Source organism: Perca fluviatilis, chromosome 15, assembly GCF_010015445.1.
Source record: "Perca fluviatilis chromosome 15, GENO_Pfluv_1.0, whole genome shotgun sequence".
Taxonomy (NCBI): domain Eukaryota; kingdom Metazoa; phylum Chordata; class Actinopteri; order Perciformes; family Percidae; genus Perca; species Perca fluviatilis.
The window spans coordinates 15,280,506-15,300,818 of record NC_053126.1 but is presented as its reverse complement, the minus strand read 5'-3'; the positions used below and the strand labels follow the sequence as shown (position 1 = coordinate 15,300,818).

Sequence of the window (20,313 nt, the reverse complement as noted above, 5' to 3'; positions counted from 1 at the left end):
CATGTCCACGACATAAAATCAGCATTTGAGCTTTACATGACACCATCAGTTGAAAAAGATATACTTGAGATGACAAATTTAGAGGGAAGTCCTGTGTATGTGGACAGTTGGAAAGATGTGGATGTGACAGACTTCCATGCCTACATTTGGTTGCTCATTTTGGCAGGAGGATACAAGTCAAAAAGTGAAGCAACAGCAAGCCTTTGGAATGCTGAAACTGGAAGGGCAATATTTCCAGCCACTATGTCTCTGAAAACATTCAATGTTTTCGTGACAAATTGGCAGCAATACGGGATGTATGGGACAAGTGGGTGCAGCGATTACCCTTTCTCTACAATCCAGGCCCCCACATGACTGTGGATGAAGGTCTGGTTGCATTTCATTTCAATTTAAGTTGAATCAGGGAGATTTTGTAGTGATTTTCATATGTTTCAATAGTCACATAATAGGTATTCTGGATGTGTGTGTGTGTGTGTGTGGGAGGGGGAGTGGGGGAGGTGGGGGCACTGTCAACATTTTCTAGTTGCCAGTTTAGGCTATCAACATAAAAATTTGGTAAAAGTTTTTTAATTACCATCATTTTCTGGAGGTTTAAAATCCTGGGGTCAAATTGACCCCAAGGATAACGGATGTTAGTAAATGTGAGGATAACAGGAGGGTTAAGGCCCTGACACACCAACGCAACGACTGAACGTCGACAGAAAAGGCAGTCGGCTCCCCGAGGTCCAAAAAGTGCCTTGGAACACACAGAAGTGACGGTGACTTGACGCTTACGTTTTGCACGTGCGCGAGACGTATCACAAAAAATTAAAACCGGAAATGACAAACGCGTCACGTGGGTCTGGCTTCTCCAGCTGACCGATAATGACATCTTGTTTGAAATACGATCTCATATTTTACGAAAATAGTTCATTGAAACGTGTTTCTGAAAACATTTTAAACGAGAAATAGGCCATACAGTTGCTGAATCTGTCTTCATTTCAGATCGACAAAGGTCAGTTTAAAAGATTTTAGTCAGATTTTGAGAGGCGTTCGTCACTCATCCCGTTCGCCATTTCCGGGTTAGCACTCCACCAATCAGATTGGTCATTGAAGGCTGACGGCCACTCCGACGGACAACGGCACAGAACACACCAAACAGACTCGAGTCACTGATGGGTTGGTGTGTCACGGCCTTTACACCTATAGCACGCATGCCTGCATGATGGTGACTGTATAAGCGGTTACCACTGCTGTACAGTCTTCTTTTCTGACTTCTGTTATTCAAAAGAGAGCAGAAACAGGGTAAATTTTATATGTGCAAGATGTAAATATTTTGTACATTATTGCAGCTTGTATATACTGTCCATGCTGAATTTTCTTTTAGAACTCCGTTTTTACAAATCACTCTCACTTATGTCACTCTGCACATCATCCTCTTCTTCAGTCAGTATTCTCTGCTGTTTTGAACTCATAAAATGAAGTGCTTAATTGGTTTATTGAATCAAAGTGTAAATCCAGCCTAATTCAATCCTTAATAAAATAAAATAAAGACAACCCAACCCAACAGACAAATAAACAATGACACAATACGTCTGTTTATGGTCTTCTTGATCTGATGGGCTGTGTAAACTCGGAGCGGGAGGAGGAGAGTCAGAGCCTGGCCGACAGGACAACTAAGAGAGCCAGCATCGGCCGGACTTTTCCCCCTCTTCTCTCCAGCTCAGCCCTGAGGGAACCATGGTCAGAGGGAGGGGAGCATAAACTGAATGACGGAGTTGTTAAATGGAGGACCAACACCCAGTACAGTATTTAAAGTCAACTCTCCACATGGAGCTCTGGGATTCTTCACCCTACTGTTGTTTTCTATCTCCAGACACGCCCTGATTTAGGATGCAATAGAGATTTGAGAGAAGTGAATGAGCCTTTAAACTGCTGTTTCCACTAGTGGAGGTTGCGTATGAAGTTGAATAAAAACATGAAGGTGATAGACTGTAATGGAAAGTCTGTCTGATTGGCTCTGCCAGAGCTGATATTAACGGGTGCACTATGAAATCACTGAGGTTTCGCCTGTGTGAAAAGTGGACACTGTGTTTTATTACGCTGACAGAGGAATGCACGAGGCCTGAGCTCATTGCCTCATCCCACCCAACCAAGTATAAAGTCAGAAGTGAATGAGGAACATTTGAATTCCTCCTGAATATAGCGGTGAAGTAATAGCTATTGAGTTGCATATCTTGGTGTCATTTTTTCACTTGGAAACTGTAAACTAACTTTAAAACTAATATCTGCTCAAATAGACTTTAATTTAAAGTACTTTTAAGAATGTGAAAATACATTTGAATATGAAATGAGTTTGGGGAAACACAGAGAGAGGTGTTCAGAAATTTAATTTCTACACGCAGGGCTAACCAAAAATAACTAGATTGCTGAAGAAAAGAGCCGCTGAATGAACGAAATGTGCTGGACAAAAGGAGACACTTATTACCAGATTATCATCAAGCATCAATCTGTGAGACTGTCCTTCAGATCCTTCTGCCCCTGCAGTGAATGAGTGGCACTGGTATTACTCATTATGTTGGGAGAGAGGGAAGATTAAGTTGAAAAAGGACTGGAAGGTCAAAGTTTAAAGCTGGCCTATGGGAAGTGACCCTCTGTGATCCCTCACTTCCTGGTCAGCTTTAGAATATTTTGCTCCACAGCGGGCATGCAGTTTCTACTAAACAAGGAGGGCATTGTATGGACATACATCCTCTGATGGAATGTGTCCAAGTCTATGTGGGCAAGCATGTAGCCTCAACATGTTGAGCCTCTTTTTTATCAATCCTGGGTTCACTGATAAACTGACTGTACCCACCAATGAGCTACATTCAGAGATGAAAGGAGAACAAATTGGAAACCTAACTCTTAATTTAGGCATTTTGATGTTTAAAAATGTACTTCACCTTATCAATATTTGCTTAAAACGTTTTGAGTGGAAGTTTACATTTCACGGCAGCCTAAAGGTGTGGGTGTGTAGAGTGTAGCATGTGAGGGGGTATATAGAGACTTCTCCTTCCTTCAGTGTCAGCCAGCCGTGGACAGGTCTTGGAAAGGGAAGCAGCCTCTGGCAGACTTGAGGGGATAGAGAGCAGCAGAACCCCCAGTCCCATTCTTTGTGGTCATGGCTGAGTGCAGTCCTCCTGGGGACGCACATGGCTGCAGGAACCGCTCTTCTCTTCAGCGGAGTGAGACAGGGTTAGCAGAGCACCGCACAGACAGAAGGAAAGAATGGAAAATGAAGGGATGAATCATTGTTTCTGTGCTTATGGCAAAAATGAGTCCTCCATGTTCAGATTTTAGTGTTTCATGCTCAATGCAAAATCATGGTGGAAGTTTTATGAGTACATTTTGAAATCTGTACCTTGAAAGAATAACGTATAGAAAAAGAATTTTGGCTGTTTGTTCATTCATAGCAAAACGAGCAATACAACTTTGTTGAATACATGGTTTCACTCTGCTGAGCTGGATTGAGGATTTTGCAATTGTGAGATGGAAAAACACATTTTAACACTGCCGATTTTGAGTCCAGCCCCAAGAGGCTATGACACAATCTCCAGATTTATGAAAGAAGCTGCTCGTTGCTCAACGACTGGGGGGAGAACGAGAGAGAGAGAAAGGAACCGTGTTTCCCTTGGATTCATTTTTCCATCTAAGAAAGCCATATGCCCACATTCTGACATATCTGCAACAATCCCTGAACAGGGAAGACTGCACTGATGTTTAGAGGATGGGCTAAGTTTTCACAGTCTTGCACACAGGCATCTGAAGCAAGGACACCGGAGACGTTTTTCCGTCCTCCCCGCTCCTCCTCCCACCACGTGTGTGTGGTCTCCTGCTGCCCGCCCTGCACTTCCAGGGTTTACAGGTCAACAGGTCAAAACTGGGTACTGGAATGTTTATGTTCGCTGCTCCTGTTAACACCAATATCCGTAGTGCTGCGTATTGCACTCCAACAGGAATACCTCAGCCCATCTTTAAGGCCACAAAGGGAAAACATTGTTTTTCCTAATGATAACATTTGTTAGCTTGACTGTCTTACAATTTGTTTGGTTATTTGGCAGACCGAAGTGAGGGCAGATGTAGAGCATTTGAAAAGGCAAAGATACATTACTCTGGCAATACATGTTGAGATTTAATCAATAAAAAAGACAGCCAAGCAGAAATGTCTTTAATAAATGGCTAACAAATATACATGATGGTCATCGGTGATAATAGCATTTGAAATACAGTCAAACTTTATCTTCGAAGAATGAAGGGCAAGATTAATTTTTTATAAAAACATCAATGCACTGACATGTAACAGTAAATACAGATCATACTCTTTGTAAGATCTTGCTTGACTGCTTAAAAACATATCTTGGCACAGTTCAGATTCTATACATATTATTAAGGGCGGGCCTTCTCACTGGGGTACAGTACGTCCTCCCAGATACTCTATGGTCAGAGATATGTGTAACAAAGCATGGGAAAGGATGCCAGTTATTTTCATTCTCACGGCTGACCACAAATGCACAGTTGGGGCTTTCGACCGTGGCAATCACTTTCTAGTTCTGTGCCAACAAACTCCACAGACTCATTTACACACACACACACACACACACACACACACACACACACACACACACACACACACACACACACACACACACTCCTATCCTCTTCAGTGCAGAAGTACACAGCAGAAATGAGTGTTTGTATATGACCCATTAAAAAAAGAGGAGCAAAATACTGCTACAAACATAAAAGAAAAATGCTGTAGCTACTTGGGGAGTGGTCTGGATTTTTTTTGGGGGGGGAGCTCACACGCTAATGTTTGTGTGTGTGTGTGTGTGGGAGGGAAAAGGGAGCAGAGCCAGGCAAAGGGCGGTAAATGAACAATTTAGTATTCTGTTTCTTTTCTCCCCCATCCCCCACTTTTTACTTCACCTCTCTCCCTCCTTCATCTGCCTCCCCCACCTTCCCCTCCCCAGTCCCCTCCACCAGCAGGTTGTTTAATGCTTTCCAGATTTCAGCATGCCGTCGGCCTCCTGGAAGAGTTGCAGGTCTGCTGATGGAATTTGGCGGAAAAAGGTTGTGGGTCCAGGCAAGGGATTCTAACATAATAAACCTTAAGGCAATGAGCGCCTCCCATTGGTGGCTGGAGGAAGAAAATATGATTTTCAAAGTGAGTTAGAAACCAAAGGGAAGTGACATTTGACAGCCTCTGAAGCAGATAAGATACAGGTGTTTAAGAGAGAGAAACAGCTGCAAGGCAGACTCAAATTGCAATGACTTTCTATGGGGGAGGGAGGTGAGCTGAGCCTCCTGAACAAATCTGCCGTCTCCGGTATCAAGTTCAAATGTGAGGGACAATTTCAACAGTTGTGTTCACATCCTGCCTCTTGCTACAAATCATGCAAATGATCTCACTTGACAGTCTTGGTGATGAGTTTTTTTTTCAACTGTTTTTCTGTAGACCTTGTAAAATGTGGGCGTAGCACGGAAAAATGAATACAATTAAATAAAACTCATCGATCAATATTATGTTTTGGGGTGCAGGCTGATACAAAGATATTAAAAAAAGATTCATTTACAACCCCGAAGCCGAACCAGCAATTTCACTGACACACCCATCATCAGATGTGAGCCCCACACAACCACTAGATGGCAGTATATAACAACATTTAGACAATGTGAGTTGTTGCTTGGCTGTTGTTCTATCAGCACATGATAAATAATTAAGTTAAAAGGGGTTATTGAAGAAAAAAATAAATAAAAAATAAAGACTATTCAAAACCAATGCAAAAGTGGTGACTAGCGAAGATGTAGTCTTTCCTTCTCAAAGAACCAAGTAAAAAATAAAATAAAAAATCTAATGTCTAACAAGAATAATGACTTTGTACAGAAAGAGAAAGTAGGATCAATAGCTCCACTGGTTTGTATTGACCACAACAATCAATATAAATGGCCTGTTTTTACCACAAGTGTAAGCATAATGACTTTTTCTAGCCCTCTGGCAGATTGGATGCTGGCATACAGTAATGTGACTGAGAAAAACTGAAAGTGGAAGGAGATTAAAGATCCCCCGAAGTGGAGATGAAAGATTGAATGGAGAAATAAAGGACACCAAAGAAGAATGGAGCAGTATTTTCAGCATGCAGTTTTAATGTGGAAGGATATGGGTGAGACCTTGAACTGTGTGCAGCGAGTGTTAAAAAAAACAGAGTGCACTGAACTTTGACCGAACCGTGAGAGGTTCACTAGTGTGTGAAAAGCCAAAGCGTGGTCTGTAAAATCAAGTGACAGAACAGTTGTGAACCTGTGATGAGTGGGATCCTGGTCTTATGCGACTGCCCAACTCATCCGTCCTCCAATCAGCAGGGCGAGAAGAATTACCTGTCATCACCGTTTATGACTACAGCTCTCCATAACGATAAACTTTTCCTTCCTCCATCCATCTTTTACCCCTTCTAGATCTCTAGTGAGAATATAGCTGTGTCACGAGGGTATTAGGAAGAGCTTTTAAACATTTTGACTCTTCTCTCTCACACACACACACACACACACACACACACACACACACACACACACACACACACACACACACACACACACACTCTCTTACTCATGAGTCATCACAGCATTCTCCGCTTGTATAGCCAATAGTTAAGAGACCCATCCAACTAGGCCTAGATTGCTTCCTTCCTTCCTTCCTCTTCTGGGAGAGCCAAAGAATAGCGACAGGAAACAGAAGGCACTCAAGGAATTCCTTTGTTAATGCTGCCGATTGACTTCATTATCTTTTGATGCACGGTGACAACATGGCAATAAAATATGGAGCAGGAAAGATGTTCATGATTTCTTTTATTGAAAAATATAGGTTATTTTAGATAATGCAGAAAGAAGGTAACAGTAAAGAAGTAAGGCATAATATACATCAATATACAGAAAGGGCAACACAGACAACTTCCCATTCGCACAAAATTGTTAACCCTAGAAACAACCTGAATATATTTTGTAGTGTTTGAGTGATTGGAAACATAAATAACCAGTTATGCAAATTCAGTCTTTTCCTGCTTGATTGACATCTTGGAAGACTTGTATATATGTTTTAACCTTACCTAACTTAAGTCTTAAATTCAACAGTGATTACCCATACAGAGAAGGAAGCGACAGACCGATTTGACAGGCTCTCCCAAAAGTGAGTTACACAAGTAAAATTATATTTGGCTAAGCAATTATGATTTGGCACATCTGTCAGTTTCAGTTAAGGCAGGGAAATCAATCAGCACAACTGAGCCCCAATACTTCTGGCCGCGGCTTTTAATGATGCAAGAGATAAAGTCACGCTGCAATGACTATCAACTTGCACAGAAATAGCAATCTTTTTTTAATGCTTCAATGCTATTGCTGGCTGAGTCTTTCTTCTTCATCCACTCTATAAACAGACATAACAAAGTTTTTTTTCAAAGATAAAAAAAAACAAAAAAACAATAGGTATTGAACACCAAATACTAGTAGTGTCTGGTTTAAATGTGCCTGCTGGTGCACAGATTTTCAACAATACATACCCTAAAGCCATCTTCATGACTAGTAGTGGAAACTGTTTTATACATAAAGGCAGCCCATGGACTAATGAGGATCAACATCTTTTACACAGTTCAGTTGCACCACTGCAGCTGCTCGGATGTACAAAAACAAGGAAGGAAGTGGTTATTAAACTCTTTTCAGTTTCAACTTGAAATAACAGATTAGTAAGAGGAAGATAGCCAATTCATGTCAGTTATCGGAAATCTGTAAAAGCATCATCATTATGGCTTTAGGGTGGAACAAAAAAAAGAAATATGTTCATTGAAAAAGAGACAAACACTCTACAATCCCTCTCCAGCTTGCCACACACTACTACTTACACCTCTGGCTTTCTGCAGTAACACCATGCTTTATAGTTAATGCAGGCCAATGCATCTCCATTAGCTTTACAACACTGCTTTTCTCTAATTTACACTGAGGCTAAGCCTGTGTGGCGCCCACAGTGAATTAAAAACAGAAGAGAGTTTTGGTTTTGGGTGTTGTGGTCCTGCTTTACAGCAGGAAATGGCAGCCTTTGAGCAGCATCGCAAGGACCCTGAGTTACATATGGGAGAAAACTGACAGATCTATGGCACTTTAGTATAGTTTCAGATGAAAAGGGGCTCAAGGAAGGGATTCACACTCTAGTGACAAACACAGCCCCCTTTATTGTGACAAGATACCCACCAGTGATCCTGTGGTGACAGCCCAGCCATCATGATATCCCAACGCCAGTGAGAGAAAGCACAACAAGACGAGGAGAGGCGAACCAAAATGAGCACATGTGAAGCATCAAGAGAGGGAAGGGAGAGAAAGCGTGAACTGAGCTTCAGTTATGGAAAGTGTTTTTTCTTTTCCTAAAAAAAGGTTTCTTTCGAAACCATCCTCCCCTTTTACTTCTGGAATGTTCTATATTCAAAGAGTGGTTGCTCTTCCATGTCAGTTCCCTCAGTGTTCAAAAGGGAGAGACAGATTGACAGACAGTGGAGGGTAAGGCTCTGACAGATGGAGTTTGGGCTTTTCCAAAAAGGAGCAGTAACTGTCTTCTTGCAGACCTACAAAGTAAGTGGCCTCCATCTTCTTCACACTCCCATTCCCACAGTAACTGACAACAGTGTCTTTATTCCTGTTCAAGTGCAAATCCACATTGTCAAAAGGACTTGCTAGTTTCACTTGAACCCCTTCCAGAGCTCTGTCCTATTTTTTTTATTTATATATTTTTTTTTAGAAGACTTCAGAGTCTCATACGTGGATCTCATCGTCTTCATCCTCCAAGAAAGAGGAGAAGTTGCTCTCCTCCTCTGGCGGGGCACTGAAGGTGGCGCTGTCTGTATCTCCTGCATACGTCAGGCTGCTTGGTTTCTCATCCAGGGCAGCAGAGCCAGAGCTGGACATGGAGCAGCTGTCTAGATGCTGCAAGTGTTTAGGCCGAGTCTCGGGAGTGTACTCCGGGGTGTAGGGCCCTCCATTCTCAGGCCCCAGATCTACAGAGCTAGCTGGATGCATTGAGGCCTGCTGCTGAAGATCTGCGGCTTCTTCCTCCATCTCCTCCTCTGCATCCTCATCTTTTTCTCTCTCCATACTATCTTCTTCCTCACCGTGGATGCTGAGAGGTGGTGAGGCATGGCCCTCGCTGCTCTTGCCCTCCTCGTAGCCAAGATCGTCATCCTCCTTCTCCATCACCCCCAGGATGTCACCCAGCATGGAGGGTCCCAGGTCGACATGAAAAGACATTACTGACTCGGCATGCTTCATGCCACCTCCGTAGTGGTGGGAGCTCTCCGGAAGCTCAGTCAGCTCCCCAAAGCTGCGCTCTTCCAGCTCCAGGAAGTGAGCAGCTGAAGCTGCACCTCTCCCATCCACCTCACTGTGCTGCTTTAAAGGACTCGAGGACAAACTCTTAGCCACCATACTGTCCCCTCTGTCATCGTTGAGAAAGGGCAGAGACATGGCATTCTTTACATAGGTGGGTGACCCACCAGGACCCACCAGGGTGTTGTCGCTCTGCTGGTCAACTCTGGTCACCGACTGGGAGCGTTTGCTGCTCCTGAAGGTGCGAGACAGGAGGCCGGGCCGGGGAGAGCGGGGAAAGAAATTGGTCTCCGGGGGAGGTTCTCCTGAGCGGGTGCTGAGAAAGGAGGTGTCTCCGAACGCATCACCACTGCGGCCTACATGCATGGTGTGGCGGAAGTCGCCCAGTGGAGCGCTGATCATCTCCCTGGTCAGGTCCATGCGTGAGCGCCGCTTGGTCTGGGAGGAGCCAGACACTAGCTGTTTTAGTATTGGCATGGTGGCTGTTTTGTTATGCACAAAGAGCTTCAAAATCTTCAAATATAATCCTTGTTCGAGATCTTGGAGTGACTATTGATGCTTCTCAACAGCAGTCAGACTGGGAACCTGAAAAATTAAAATAGAATAAATTACACATAATGCATTTAATTATTTTTGATAAATTAATATAAAGGGTAACCTACATAAATGTACTGCACAACACTCACAGTCGATCGTGTAGAACATTCACATTTGACTCTTTAATTTCATTAAGTAAATAAAAACATTTCAAAAGAATCGCAAATGCATTAATTACAAGAGCTGAAGCTACCAATTATGCAACTCCATAATGATAAGCAGCACTCCAACATCTCTGTGAGAGGACCACTGAAATGCACTAAAAAAAAACAAAAAAAACACGGGGAACACCACAAGATTGTGCTTTAAAAAACGGCAGAATTATAATAGAGAGCAAAACATCAACCACAGACCAATATGAATCGGAGGAGGATAGTTGAGGGCTGCCAGGGATTTTCTGCGGCAAAGCTCAACTTTGACTGCACGGATATCAGTACATGACCAAAAGATAATCTTGTAGTCACAGACAAAGTCAATTATACAGAACACTAATTCCCCACTCAACCGAGTATGCTGTTCAACAGTCACCGAAGCATTGTTTTGACAAATGTATATGAAAATGTGATAAGAGACATGAGAAATGAGAGTCCCTGGCCTCCTTCTCCTTCTTCTTCTCCTCCTCCTCCTCCTTCTTCGACAACAGTGTTTGTGTCCCTAGAGGTTTGTAACTGACAGTGGATAGAAAATGTGTCTCTGCATTATTGAAACATGCAGCCCAGACAGAGGAAGCCTCACCACAGGCTGACAGCTAGTCACTGCCGTTTCCACAAGGTGCTGCACTGGAGGACAGGGGCAGCTCATTAGCGTTACATCCCAGCATATAAAATACACATAAAATAGAGCAGTGTCGTGGTGGTCTGCAAAGATGAAGTGCAAGCACTTTCTACAGACAGACATCAGAAACACACACCCCTCTGATTTGTGGTGGAAAGTCTCTATGGTTACACATAAGCGGACCTGAAGAAAACACTTACCTTGCCGTCTGCAGCGTGCACCTCTGGCTTGCACAGAGTGCCTCTTTCTTTGTTTGCCCACGCTAACACAGGGAGATTAAAACCGTGACCTAACCTTGACTTTGGATTTCTTACAGGCAAGCCTTCAAAAAGATATTTAAGTCAGAGTTGTTTTTGGTAGAAGTGCCGTTGGGAGATTTCGGCTGTTTGCGTGGCAGGCTTTTTAGTGCATTGACCTCGTTCTTCCGTCTCAACCCCGCCCCCCCCCCCCGTCTTTGCCAGCTGAGCTTCTACTCTTCTTCCTGTTAATGCCCTCACCTGTTTTGGTTTCCATGGAAACACCCTCCTGCATGCAAGCAACAGTGTTTCCTGTCAGGGGCTGCGGAAGGCTTCAGGCTTCATGCAAGCATACAACACATGGCCGCCTTCTGTGTCAACCAAGAGCTCATACAATACACCCTTTTAATGTGATGTCTGCTATTTTTCACATATTTAATCCATCCATGTTGTGTGTATTTTTATTGTTAAAAAGGGAATTTATTAAAATACGCAGTTGTTCCGATGCTGTAGACAAGGAAATGGAGGCATCTACAGAGAAACATATACATGTAGGATTGCAGCATTTTTTACTGAGACTTCGACGCAATGTGAAAACTTTCCATGAACTCCAAATGGTTTGGTGCCAAAACACACAAACAAGGACAGCAGAAACATGTTTATTATTGAAGCTGCATGCATGATTTTTTTTTTTTTGGGGGGGGGGGGGAAATAATGAGAGGGAAATAATTCACACCCAGCCAAAAAACAAAGTTTTTTTCTGACTAGTTAGCTTCTGGGTGGCATAAACAGGCAAGGAAAAACAACCAGCGGATGAAACAAGGAAGGCGCCTCCCACTCCTCCATTCCACCGCCCACTCCCCCCCACCCCCCAGGCTAGGATCAAGCTGAAAAGCTCAACAGTGCCCATTGCAGGGACATGGGTGCAGAAATTTGTTACAGACCACCAGGCAGATTGTTCATCATCTGAATCTAACCAGGATCCAGAACAGGCCTTTAGCAGTTACTTCAAACCTGATTCACAGCCCTGCTATAAATATAGCTTTGTATAAGTGCGCGTACATGCACGTGTGGGTGTATACGTGAATGAAAAAAGTGGAAAAGGGCCTGAGAAAGCAGCAGTTAGCATGGGAACTATGGGGTCACAGCAGGGGGATGGACTTTATAAACAGACTTTCACAACACTCAGGGTCTGGCTGGCTGCAGCAATAAACTGACTGGAGACACAGAATGTAGGACAGGATGAGCAAATGAGGCACATCTGCATCTTTTCATTTTGACAGCAAAATCGGAAAGCGTTTACACATACTTCACACTGACCTACAGGCCTTGAGCCCTTTGAATGACATAGGATTCTGAAGATGACTGACTAGTCTTGATGTGGTATTTCTCAACTGTGGAGTAAAAAGCAGCAGTCTGTGCGTGCATGCATACATACATACACACTGTGATAAACTTGTACACACTGGGAACGTTTCCAAACCGTCGCCACTGCTGCTTCACATCTTTTCACATCTGTTTGGGTAAAGGATATTCCAACCCAATTCCCCCAAATGTATTTATGTCATGGGAAATGTAATGCTAGCTCTGTTTACAGATCACATTACACAATTATCAATATAAATACCTAGCAGACTGGGGCTAAGGAAAATACACACCCACTACTTCCGAGGAAAAAGGACAAAAATAACGAAATAAGGAGGTAAATAGAAATGGGTTCTTTTAATGAAATGGAAGAGAAAAAATCTGACTAAATCAGACGGTAACCTGAGAATATTCACTTCGGAGAATTGTGGATCTCAAAAGGAAAGGCTGCATTAATTCATAAATACTGTAGAGAGATGCTACATCACAGGAAGTAAAAAAAAAAAAAAAAAAATCAAGCTTAAGCTATGACTCAAAAAAACTCTCATAGCATCCATTAAGGTTGTACAGCTCAGCTAACAAAAAAAACAACAGAAGACCGAATGTGTGTCACACACACACACACACACACACACACACACACACACACACACACACACACACACACACACACACACACACACACACACACACACACACACACACACACACACACACACACACACACACACACACACACACACACACACACACACACAGTCTGGTAGATGGTGACTGCTGCAGTGACGGGGGCTTTCTGTCTGCCTCATTTGAAGTCACTGACCTGGATGGACAAACACATGACCTGAGGGTGGAATGACATTAGGGGAGTGGGAGGCCACATGTACCTAGATCTATGTGGAAAAACAGGGAAGGTGCTGGTTTCCTCCGTCCTACTGACATCTCTGCCTGTAAAATCACTCTGATGATCATACAATTTGCAAACATCCCATTTGTGAGAGAAAACTCATTCATTACCATATGTTTAAGTGTAACACAAGCAATTGTTCAGTAATAGGCTAGCACACACAAGTTCCAGTAATTAAGTAGACAAAATCGGCCTACAAAATCGGCCTACAACTCAGCTAGCAGGGCTGAATCTCTCATTTAGGAAGGAGCAGCCCAAGGACAAACAGTGGAAATCACATTATCTCTAAATCATACAGACAAGGAACAACAGACATCAAACTGATGCTGCCCTCTGAGATAAACACAGCAATGAGAGAAAATACACAGCTCTAGTGTAAAAATTAAGCCCTCCAACTTGCATAAAAGCCAGATTTAGCAGTTGCTTAAATGGTCTATTTTAGGGCTTTCTATGTGGCACACCGTTTGCTTGTGGCGTTTTGTTTCTGATCAAGTTGTTGACCTACAGGGTAACTTGAGTGTACTCCTGCCTCATCACCCATTTTCCATGCCTCTCTTCACCATGCGCTTGATATACAGCAAGAAATCCAAGGGCTCATTTTGATCAAAGTGTAAATCCTCTGTGGTCCAAAGAACAAGGCAAATCCAAAATATATTACTGTGAAATGCTGAAAATGATGGGTAAATCCCAGGCATTTCACACCAAACTTGGCCTCTTCATGTTTGCTTTAGTTTTTATGACCATTTTATAGCACTTTAATAGATATAGAGTTGAAACAATTAGTTGATTAATAGGTTTGTCAATCAGGAAATGTATTAGGCCACGGTTTGTATAATTGATTAATCCTCGTTTTTCAAGCAAACATGGTTGTTACAGTTCGTCCAACGTGAGGATTCACACTTTTTAAAAGAGAATATTTTGAAGTGTCGATTGAAGAAATGATGAAGAAAACAAGACAGTTGAAGGAGTCACTTTGGGATCTGGGCAACTTTCATTATTTTCTGGCATTTTATAGACAAAACAAGTCATCATTTAGTGAGAAAATAACAGAGACAATTTAATAATGAAAATAATTATTAGTTGCAGCCCTAAATAGAAATATAATCAAATCAGTAAGTCCAAAATGGTATATGCCCTTAATCATAAGGAGATGAATTAAACACCTCAATATAGTCCCTCCACAAATGGTGAATGATGCCTCGGAGGACAGGAAGGAGAAGATAAAAAGCCTGCGAGCGTGTGTATTTCTCAAACACAGACAGCAAAAAAACTCACATACCAGAGTTTCTGCTATCCCCACTCATACCTGGCAAGCTGGTGTGAGGCATCTGTTAAGCTATTGCATGCAATCAATGTTTAGAGCTTCCCTGCTGATAAAAGTGCCTGTAGGTTTTTGAATTGGCATTCAATATCAATGATTACTAAATCTGTAGCAATCCTTAGATGAGTGGAAATTTTGAGGTAAGCAGCTCTGACTGGAAGAACTAACTTACAAGAACTCAGCAGTGTTTAAAAATAACATTTAGTATACAGTACTGTTACATGATTTTACAACTAAACAGGCTGTTAAAAATAATCAGTGTGGAGGTGTAGCTGCATTATCAGTAGACCAACTATAAAAGTCTGTATTAGTTAAGATGAGCAGGTCAGAAGAGCTAGAGAGAAGGAGATAAAGTGATGGACAGATGATGACCAGGACAGAGCAGAGATACTTTCAAAAGAGCTCCGACAGCCAATGAAAGGGTTCCTGGCAGAGAACAGGCCTCAGCAAGTCATCTCGACGTGTACCAGCTGACCTCCGATACCCGAGGGATGACTTGTCCCTTTTACATTTACAGTCGACACAGCCTCCAGACAAGACACTCCATTTCCTTCTCTCTCTCTCTCTCTCTCTCTCGGTCCTCCACTTTGGTGAAACTGACAGCTTTTATTACAGACACAGCAGCGAATGGCAGACAAGAATGCCAACTCCACTTCAAGAATGAAAAGTGTTGTGTGGGATACAAGACTGACACTCATCATTTTCACAGACCTACAATGCCTTTTTATACACAAACACTATTGTCCATTTCCGCTCTGTGCTATCGTCTTTGATCGGAATGAAAGTTATAAAAATGTGACTGAAATAGCAGCCAGCATGGCTCGACATCAACGTCATCTGTGTACTGGGCATGGCATCTAAATACAAATGGAGTGGGGCAGACATTGGCACCACTCCAGCATTTTGAGTGTCTCAACATAATCAGAGAGAATGAGCAGAGAGGAGGTTGACATTGGCGATATCAACACAAGAGCACGCCAGAAATAACCACTTAGCATTAGTTTTTGAATGTTTTCGGTAATGAGACATGGCTAAAAACCTTCCCAGCTTTTTCATTCTCCTCCAGCTGAAACTGCCAGGTCAACAAACAGATCTAGGTCATTATTAACTGCCCCTGTCTCCACAAATGACATCTCAGCGCTCAGCATTCTGTATGCAAACAGAATTGTAAGAACCTGACAAATTACCACTGAGATAAGTGACAGACGCCAGTAACCTCAACAGAGCAATTTGCCCACCTTTATTAAAAAATTACAAAAAGGCACAGCCACACATGGTGGAAGTGGTTTACGGAGAAACGTGTTAGCGTGTTAAGGGGTACGTCCACAGGAAGGGCAGGGAGAAAATGAGGCAGTAAACCCTCCCATCTCTCCGGAAATCTACTTAGTCTGCCCTTCCTGACAACTGGTAATGTAAACATGGCCTCCACGTCCTCCAAACACAGTTCATATCTCCATCAACAGATTTATAATAATCTAATCTACAGAGATGTAGGCCAGTGCTGGAACTGTGTGTTCAACAACTAAATGGAACATGTATCAGTTGCTTGGGGCGCCACAGGTTAAGATACATTTATTAATTTTAGAAACTGAACACAACCGGATCTTCTTCACAGCAGATAGCTTAGGCTACGCCCACACTAATACATTTTTACGCTTATCTTTTACTTTAGTGAATTTATGCCTCACATCTTCATTAGCCTACTCAGTTGTTTCCGAGCCCCTAAAATGGAGGGTCACTTAAATGTGTGTGACGTCCTATTATGTTCTTTAACCCCCCCAATGTAGCACAAGTAGACTTTATGTTTCACAATTATTGTTTTCCGTCCAATCGTTTGTAGACCGAGCATTTCTGAGCGCACTTGAAGGCAGCTTTGTTTCACGGAGAAATTGAGAAAGAAAAGAGACAGAGCGACTGTGCTTTGTGCTGGAGCTTGTTGCAGGAACAGTCAGCTGCACAAACTCCTGTGCAATTAATCAAATGTAATAGTGATTAAGATTTTGGCTCCCAATGACCACAAAAACAGAATAATCGGGAAAAAAACCCAATTATTTAGCTCATTACGTTTTGCAAGTAAACTCTTATTTTCTCTTGTGTTCTGAATGAAAAAATAAAGTTGAAATAGGAAAAGTATTAAGGCAAATTTCACAGTTATGTGTTGTTTTTTTACTGTTGATTTATTTAACTTTTTCCACTGTTTAAGTTGAGTAATTGCAACATCTTTCCAGAAGTCAACGAGTAATCGTGTTAAATTATCGTGATTTCAATATTGACCGAAATAACCGTGATTATATTTTTTTCCCATAATCGAGCAGCCCTAACCCTCATACTGGTTTAAAACTTTCTTGTTGCAGCAATAGAGACAGTGTACCTGTACGGGACTTTCACACCACCTCAAAACCGACTGTCAAGTCTAATTTCCGGTTATATGATTGGCCATCGCAGTGACGTGGGTTTACGTTTCTCCAAAAGTTGAATCGGTCTCAACTTTCTGCCTCGGGCCGCTGCTGTTTTTTTGGCTTCCCCAACGTGGCCCCCATCGCCACAGCCTAAACGCACTCCCCACATTCAAAATGAATGGAAAGACCTGAGTTTTCAGGTTGAGCGGTTGAGGACTGCCACAGTCAATGTGAATGCACACGCATGTCCAGTCCAGTTATTTCAAAACGCTGTTTAAAAATGTAAACATAGTTGTATGGCTGTGTCCCAGCTGATGGCAGCCCTGGCCTCGGGCCCAGGTGTCCGTATTGTCACCCAGGACAGAACGGCCAGGTGTCTGCTAAGAGCTGCAGAAGAGGAGTGAGGTTACATTTTAAAACACTCAAGTGGAAACCTGTGCTCCTCAATGGAAAGAATGCAGGGAAATTATGGGATCCAGAGAATCTTGCTTTAAAGTGCGAGAGTGTCATAATTATAGGGGTCAGAACAGCCAAAAAGCAACAAAATGCATATGCTGGAGGAAAGCCAAATAAGCAGCTATCAAACAGTGGAGGGCTCTTTTTGCCAAAAGGTGTTTTTTTTAAAACAAGAAACCACTCGATTTGCCAAAGTATTGCCAAAGTCTCACTCTTGATTGTATAATAAGTGCACTGTGCACGGATTCTCTCTCAGAATGTAATATCAAATTATTGGATTATTACAAATCAAATAGCCAAAAAGGGTTCACACAGAGTCAAAAATGTTGCGGTCTTCTGGTCAGCCATTATAACATTTGTGCAGTGTCATTGTCACCTGCTACGCTAATATCATCTACATTCAATACAACAAGGAAACAGGATGGCAGGAAACAAACATTTCCCCCAGCTTATAGTACCAACCCCAGCCTACCAGATCACAATGCAAAGCATGCTGGATCAGACCAGAAAACAATGCCCCCAAACAAAAGACACAGGAACAAACACAGCATTCACACACTGAAATATGAGACGCCCTCAAAATTTGATGTTTGGACAACAAGGTTATAAAAACGTTAGGTGGCAGCGTACTAATGAACTGTTGCTTTTTGTCACAAGTCAAACTAGCAAACCATGAATTGTGTACTGAGAAAATTAACGTTTTTAACAACTAGTACATTTTTGACTGAGCTGCATGGGGATTTATGTAACATTTGCAGGCCTGTGGTAGTAACTCAGAGCAATGAGAACTACCTAATATGTTACTTATGCTACAAATACTTCATAAGACCAGTCACGTCCTCCATAATAATTCAGCAGTTTACTATCACCATCCACAGAGGCTTTCCAGAAAAAAATAACAGTTTATATTGGTATTTCCTGGAATGTGAAGGGGCTGGACAGGACACACACATTGCCACAAATGAGCACACAAACTGCAGACATGTTCAAACACGGGTGCAGGACCATACACTCACTGGCCACAAATAACACACTAAAGTTGCACTTCAGCACCACCGCAGAAGGATTTCAAAATACTGATTATCTCCGAAATGAAAGCGAGGCGCATAAACTTGCTAACTTTTGAAACTAAATTCTGAGCAGGTTGTGTTTCCTGGGCTGTGAGCCAGGAAACGCGGTCTACATTGTGCTGTGTCCAATAACAGAGTGGTTGGCACAGTGTCCAACACCACACGGCGGAAGGATAACTTTCACCTTCAGGCACTAAACATGTCTCCTGCAGGCAATTAGATGCTTTGTAATTTAAGAAACAGAGGAAAGTAATGGGAGCAGAACCTGTGCAGGCTGGTTGAGAAATGTGTCGCCTGTTCTGAAGGCATTTTCAGGGGTACTTCTGGGGGGAAAAGTAAACAGGCTAAGCCTGTGACACATACATCTTGGCAATGGGGCTTGCTTGTTTGCTAGGTCATCAACCTAAATCCATCACAGCGTCCGGGCAGAACAACATTTCGCAAAGCCCTCAGATTTTGGATGAGACCGGTCAAATGTCACATTCAACCCTGCAAAAACAAAGAAATCCACCCAATTTGCCTCACAAGCAGAAGCTTCAAAAACATTATCTCCTCAAACAAATGCTGAGCAGTTCTTATCAGTAATAAGGAGGTCATGGGGTGATGGCCTACAGACCTAAGGCCTATCACCTTATTATCCCAGTCAATGAGCTCATCAGATGCCATCATGACACCCTTGCCAGGCAAACTGAACAGAACTGCCAAGTAAACATGCTCAGGGATAGGTGGGTAATGAACTGGACAAACAGGACAGACGTGCTCTGCATGATAGGGCAGAAAGTGGGTTATTTTTGTTTTAGTCATCAGGTCTTGTAAAAGCCAACATCCTGCCTGTGTAAACGTACATTACATTCACTCAATATGCACTGCAAAGCAGAATGTCACCAAACACATTTTGGGCCTGATTTTGCTCAACATCTGTTCTCATATGAGGCCTGTGAGAGTTTGCCTTTGGTAAAAGGTAACAAGTAAACAATAAGAAATAATTGCATCAAGTCTAACTACAAAGCATTCCCAAATAAGCTAATATGATGATGGCATTTATATTAGCTTATTGCTTAGGGGCTGCAGACAAATAAGCTCGATTCTTGCGACACTACATATAAATGCTTTAGGGACTAAAAATACGTCTTCACAGGGGTCCATTTAACAGCACTCTTGTATTCATCAGTCTAGTCATCCACTCGCATTACAATAAAGCTGTGATTCTGGGTGGGTCAATGGCAGGAGAACAATAAGTAGCTGACCACAAAAGCGTCAGCTGCCGTGCGCTCTACTGAATCGCTCAATAAAGCAGCTCTGTTAAATACATATTTATTCTGTATTAAACAAATACAAAAGAACATTTTATGTTGCTAAGTTTAAGTGCAAGTACAAACACTGAAGAGCACGCACTTACCGAGCATCCCCATTCATAAAGCCGGTGCTGCTTCACTGTTAGGCCCCCAGCAGGTTGACAATGGGGGCGCATTCATCAAACGACAGAGACGTAAAGAAAGCGCTCAGCTCAAACTCTCGGGAAATTTCAATAACTCTGTTAGACCGACAGAGATCTCTTTTTATAGAATTGTTACTAATGTTGTCACCGCATCCTCAGAACCTGCGCTGCTAATCTGAAGCGCAATAACTCAGTAGAATGCCTGCTGCTGCCTCGGTAGTGTGTTTGAACACGCCCTCTTTACATGGCTCCTTAAAGACACAGGCTGCCAGCATGGGGCCACTCAGACAGACCCATTTCCTTCAGCATAAAAGGCGGGTCTGTGTCATGAAATCTAAAAAGAAACCAGGAAAACATATCTTTAATTTA

The 20,313-nt window shown here is 42.5% G+C and overlaps 1 protein-coding gene across 1 annotated transcript; it reads right to left on the bottom strand.

Annotated features, from left to right (window-relative positions):
* Positions 1-6,847: 6,847 nt before the first annotated feature.
* cdc42ep4a (CDC42 effector protein (Rho GTPase binding) 4a) lies at positions 6,848-20,178 on the bottom strand. Its single transcript, XM_039825521.1, has 2 exons — positions 19,906-20,178; positions 6,848-9,966 (listed from the first exon to the last, which is right to left on the bottom strand). The coding sequence occupies exon 2, from the start codon at positions 9,856-9,858 to the stop codon at positions 8,812-8,814; it is 1,047 nt and encodes a 348-aa protein (XP_039681455.1). The 5' UTR covers positions 9,859-9,966; positions 19,906-20,178; the 3' UTR covers positions 6,848-8,811.
* Between the last annotated feature and the right edge of the window lie 135 nt (positions 20,179-20,313).

Excerpts from the sequence above, each read along its gene's own strand:
- cdc42ep4a (XM_039825521.1), bottom strand. The coding sequence starts at position 9,858 with ATGCCAATACTAAAACAGCTAGTGTCTGGCTCCTCCCAGACCAAGCGG.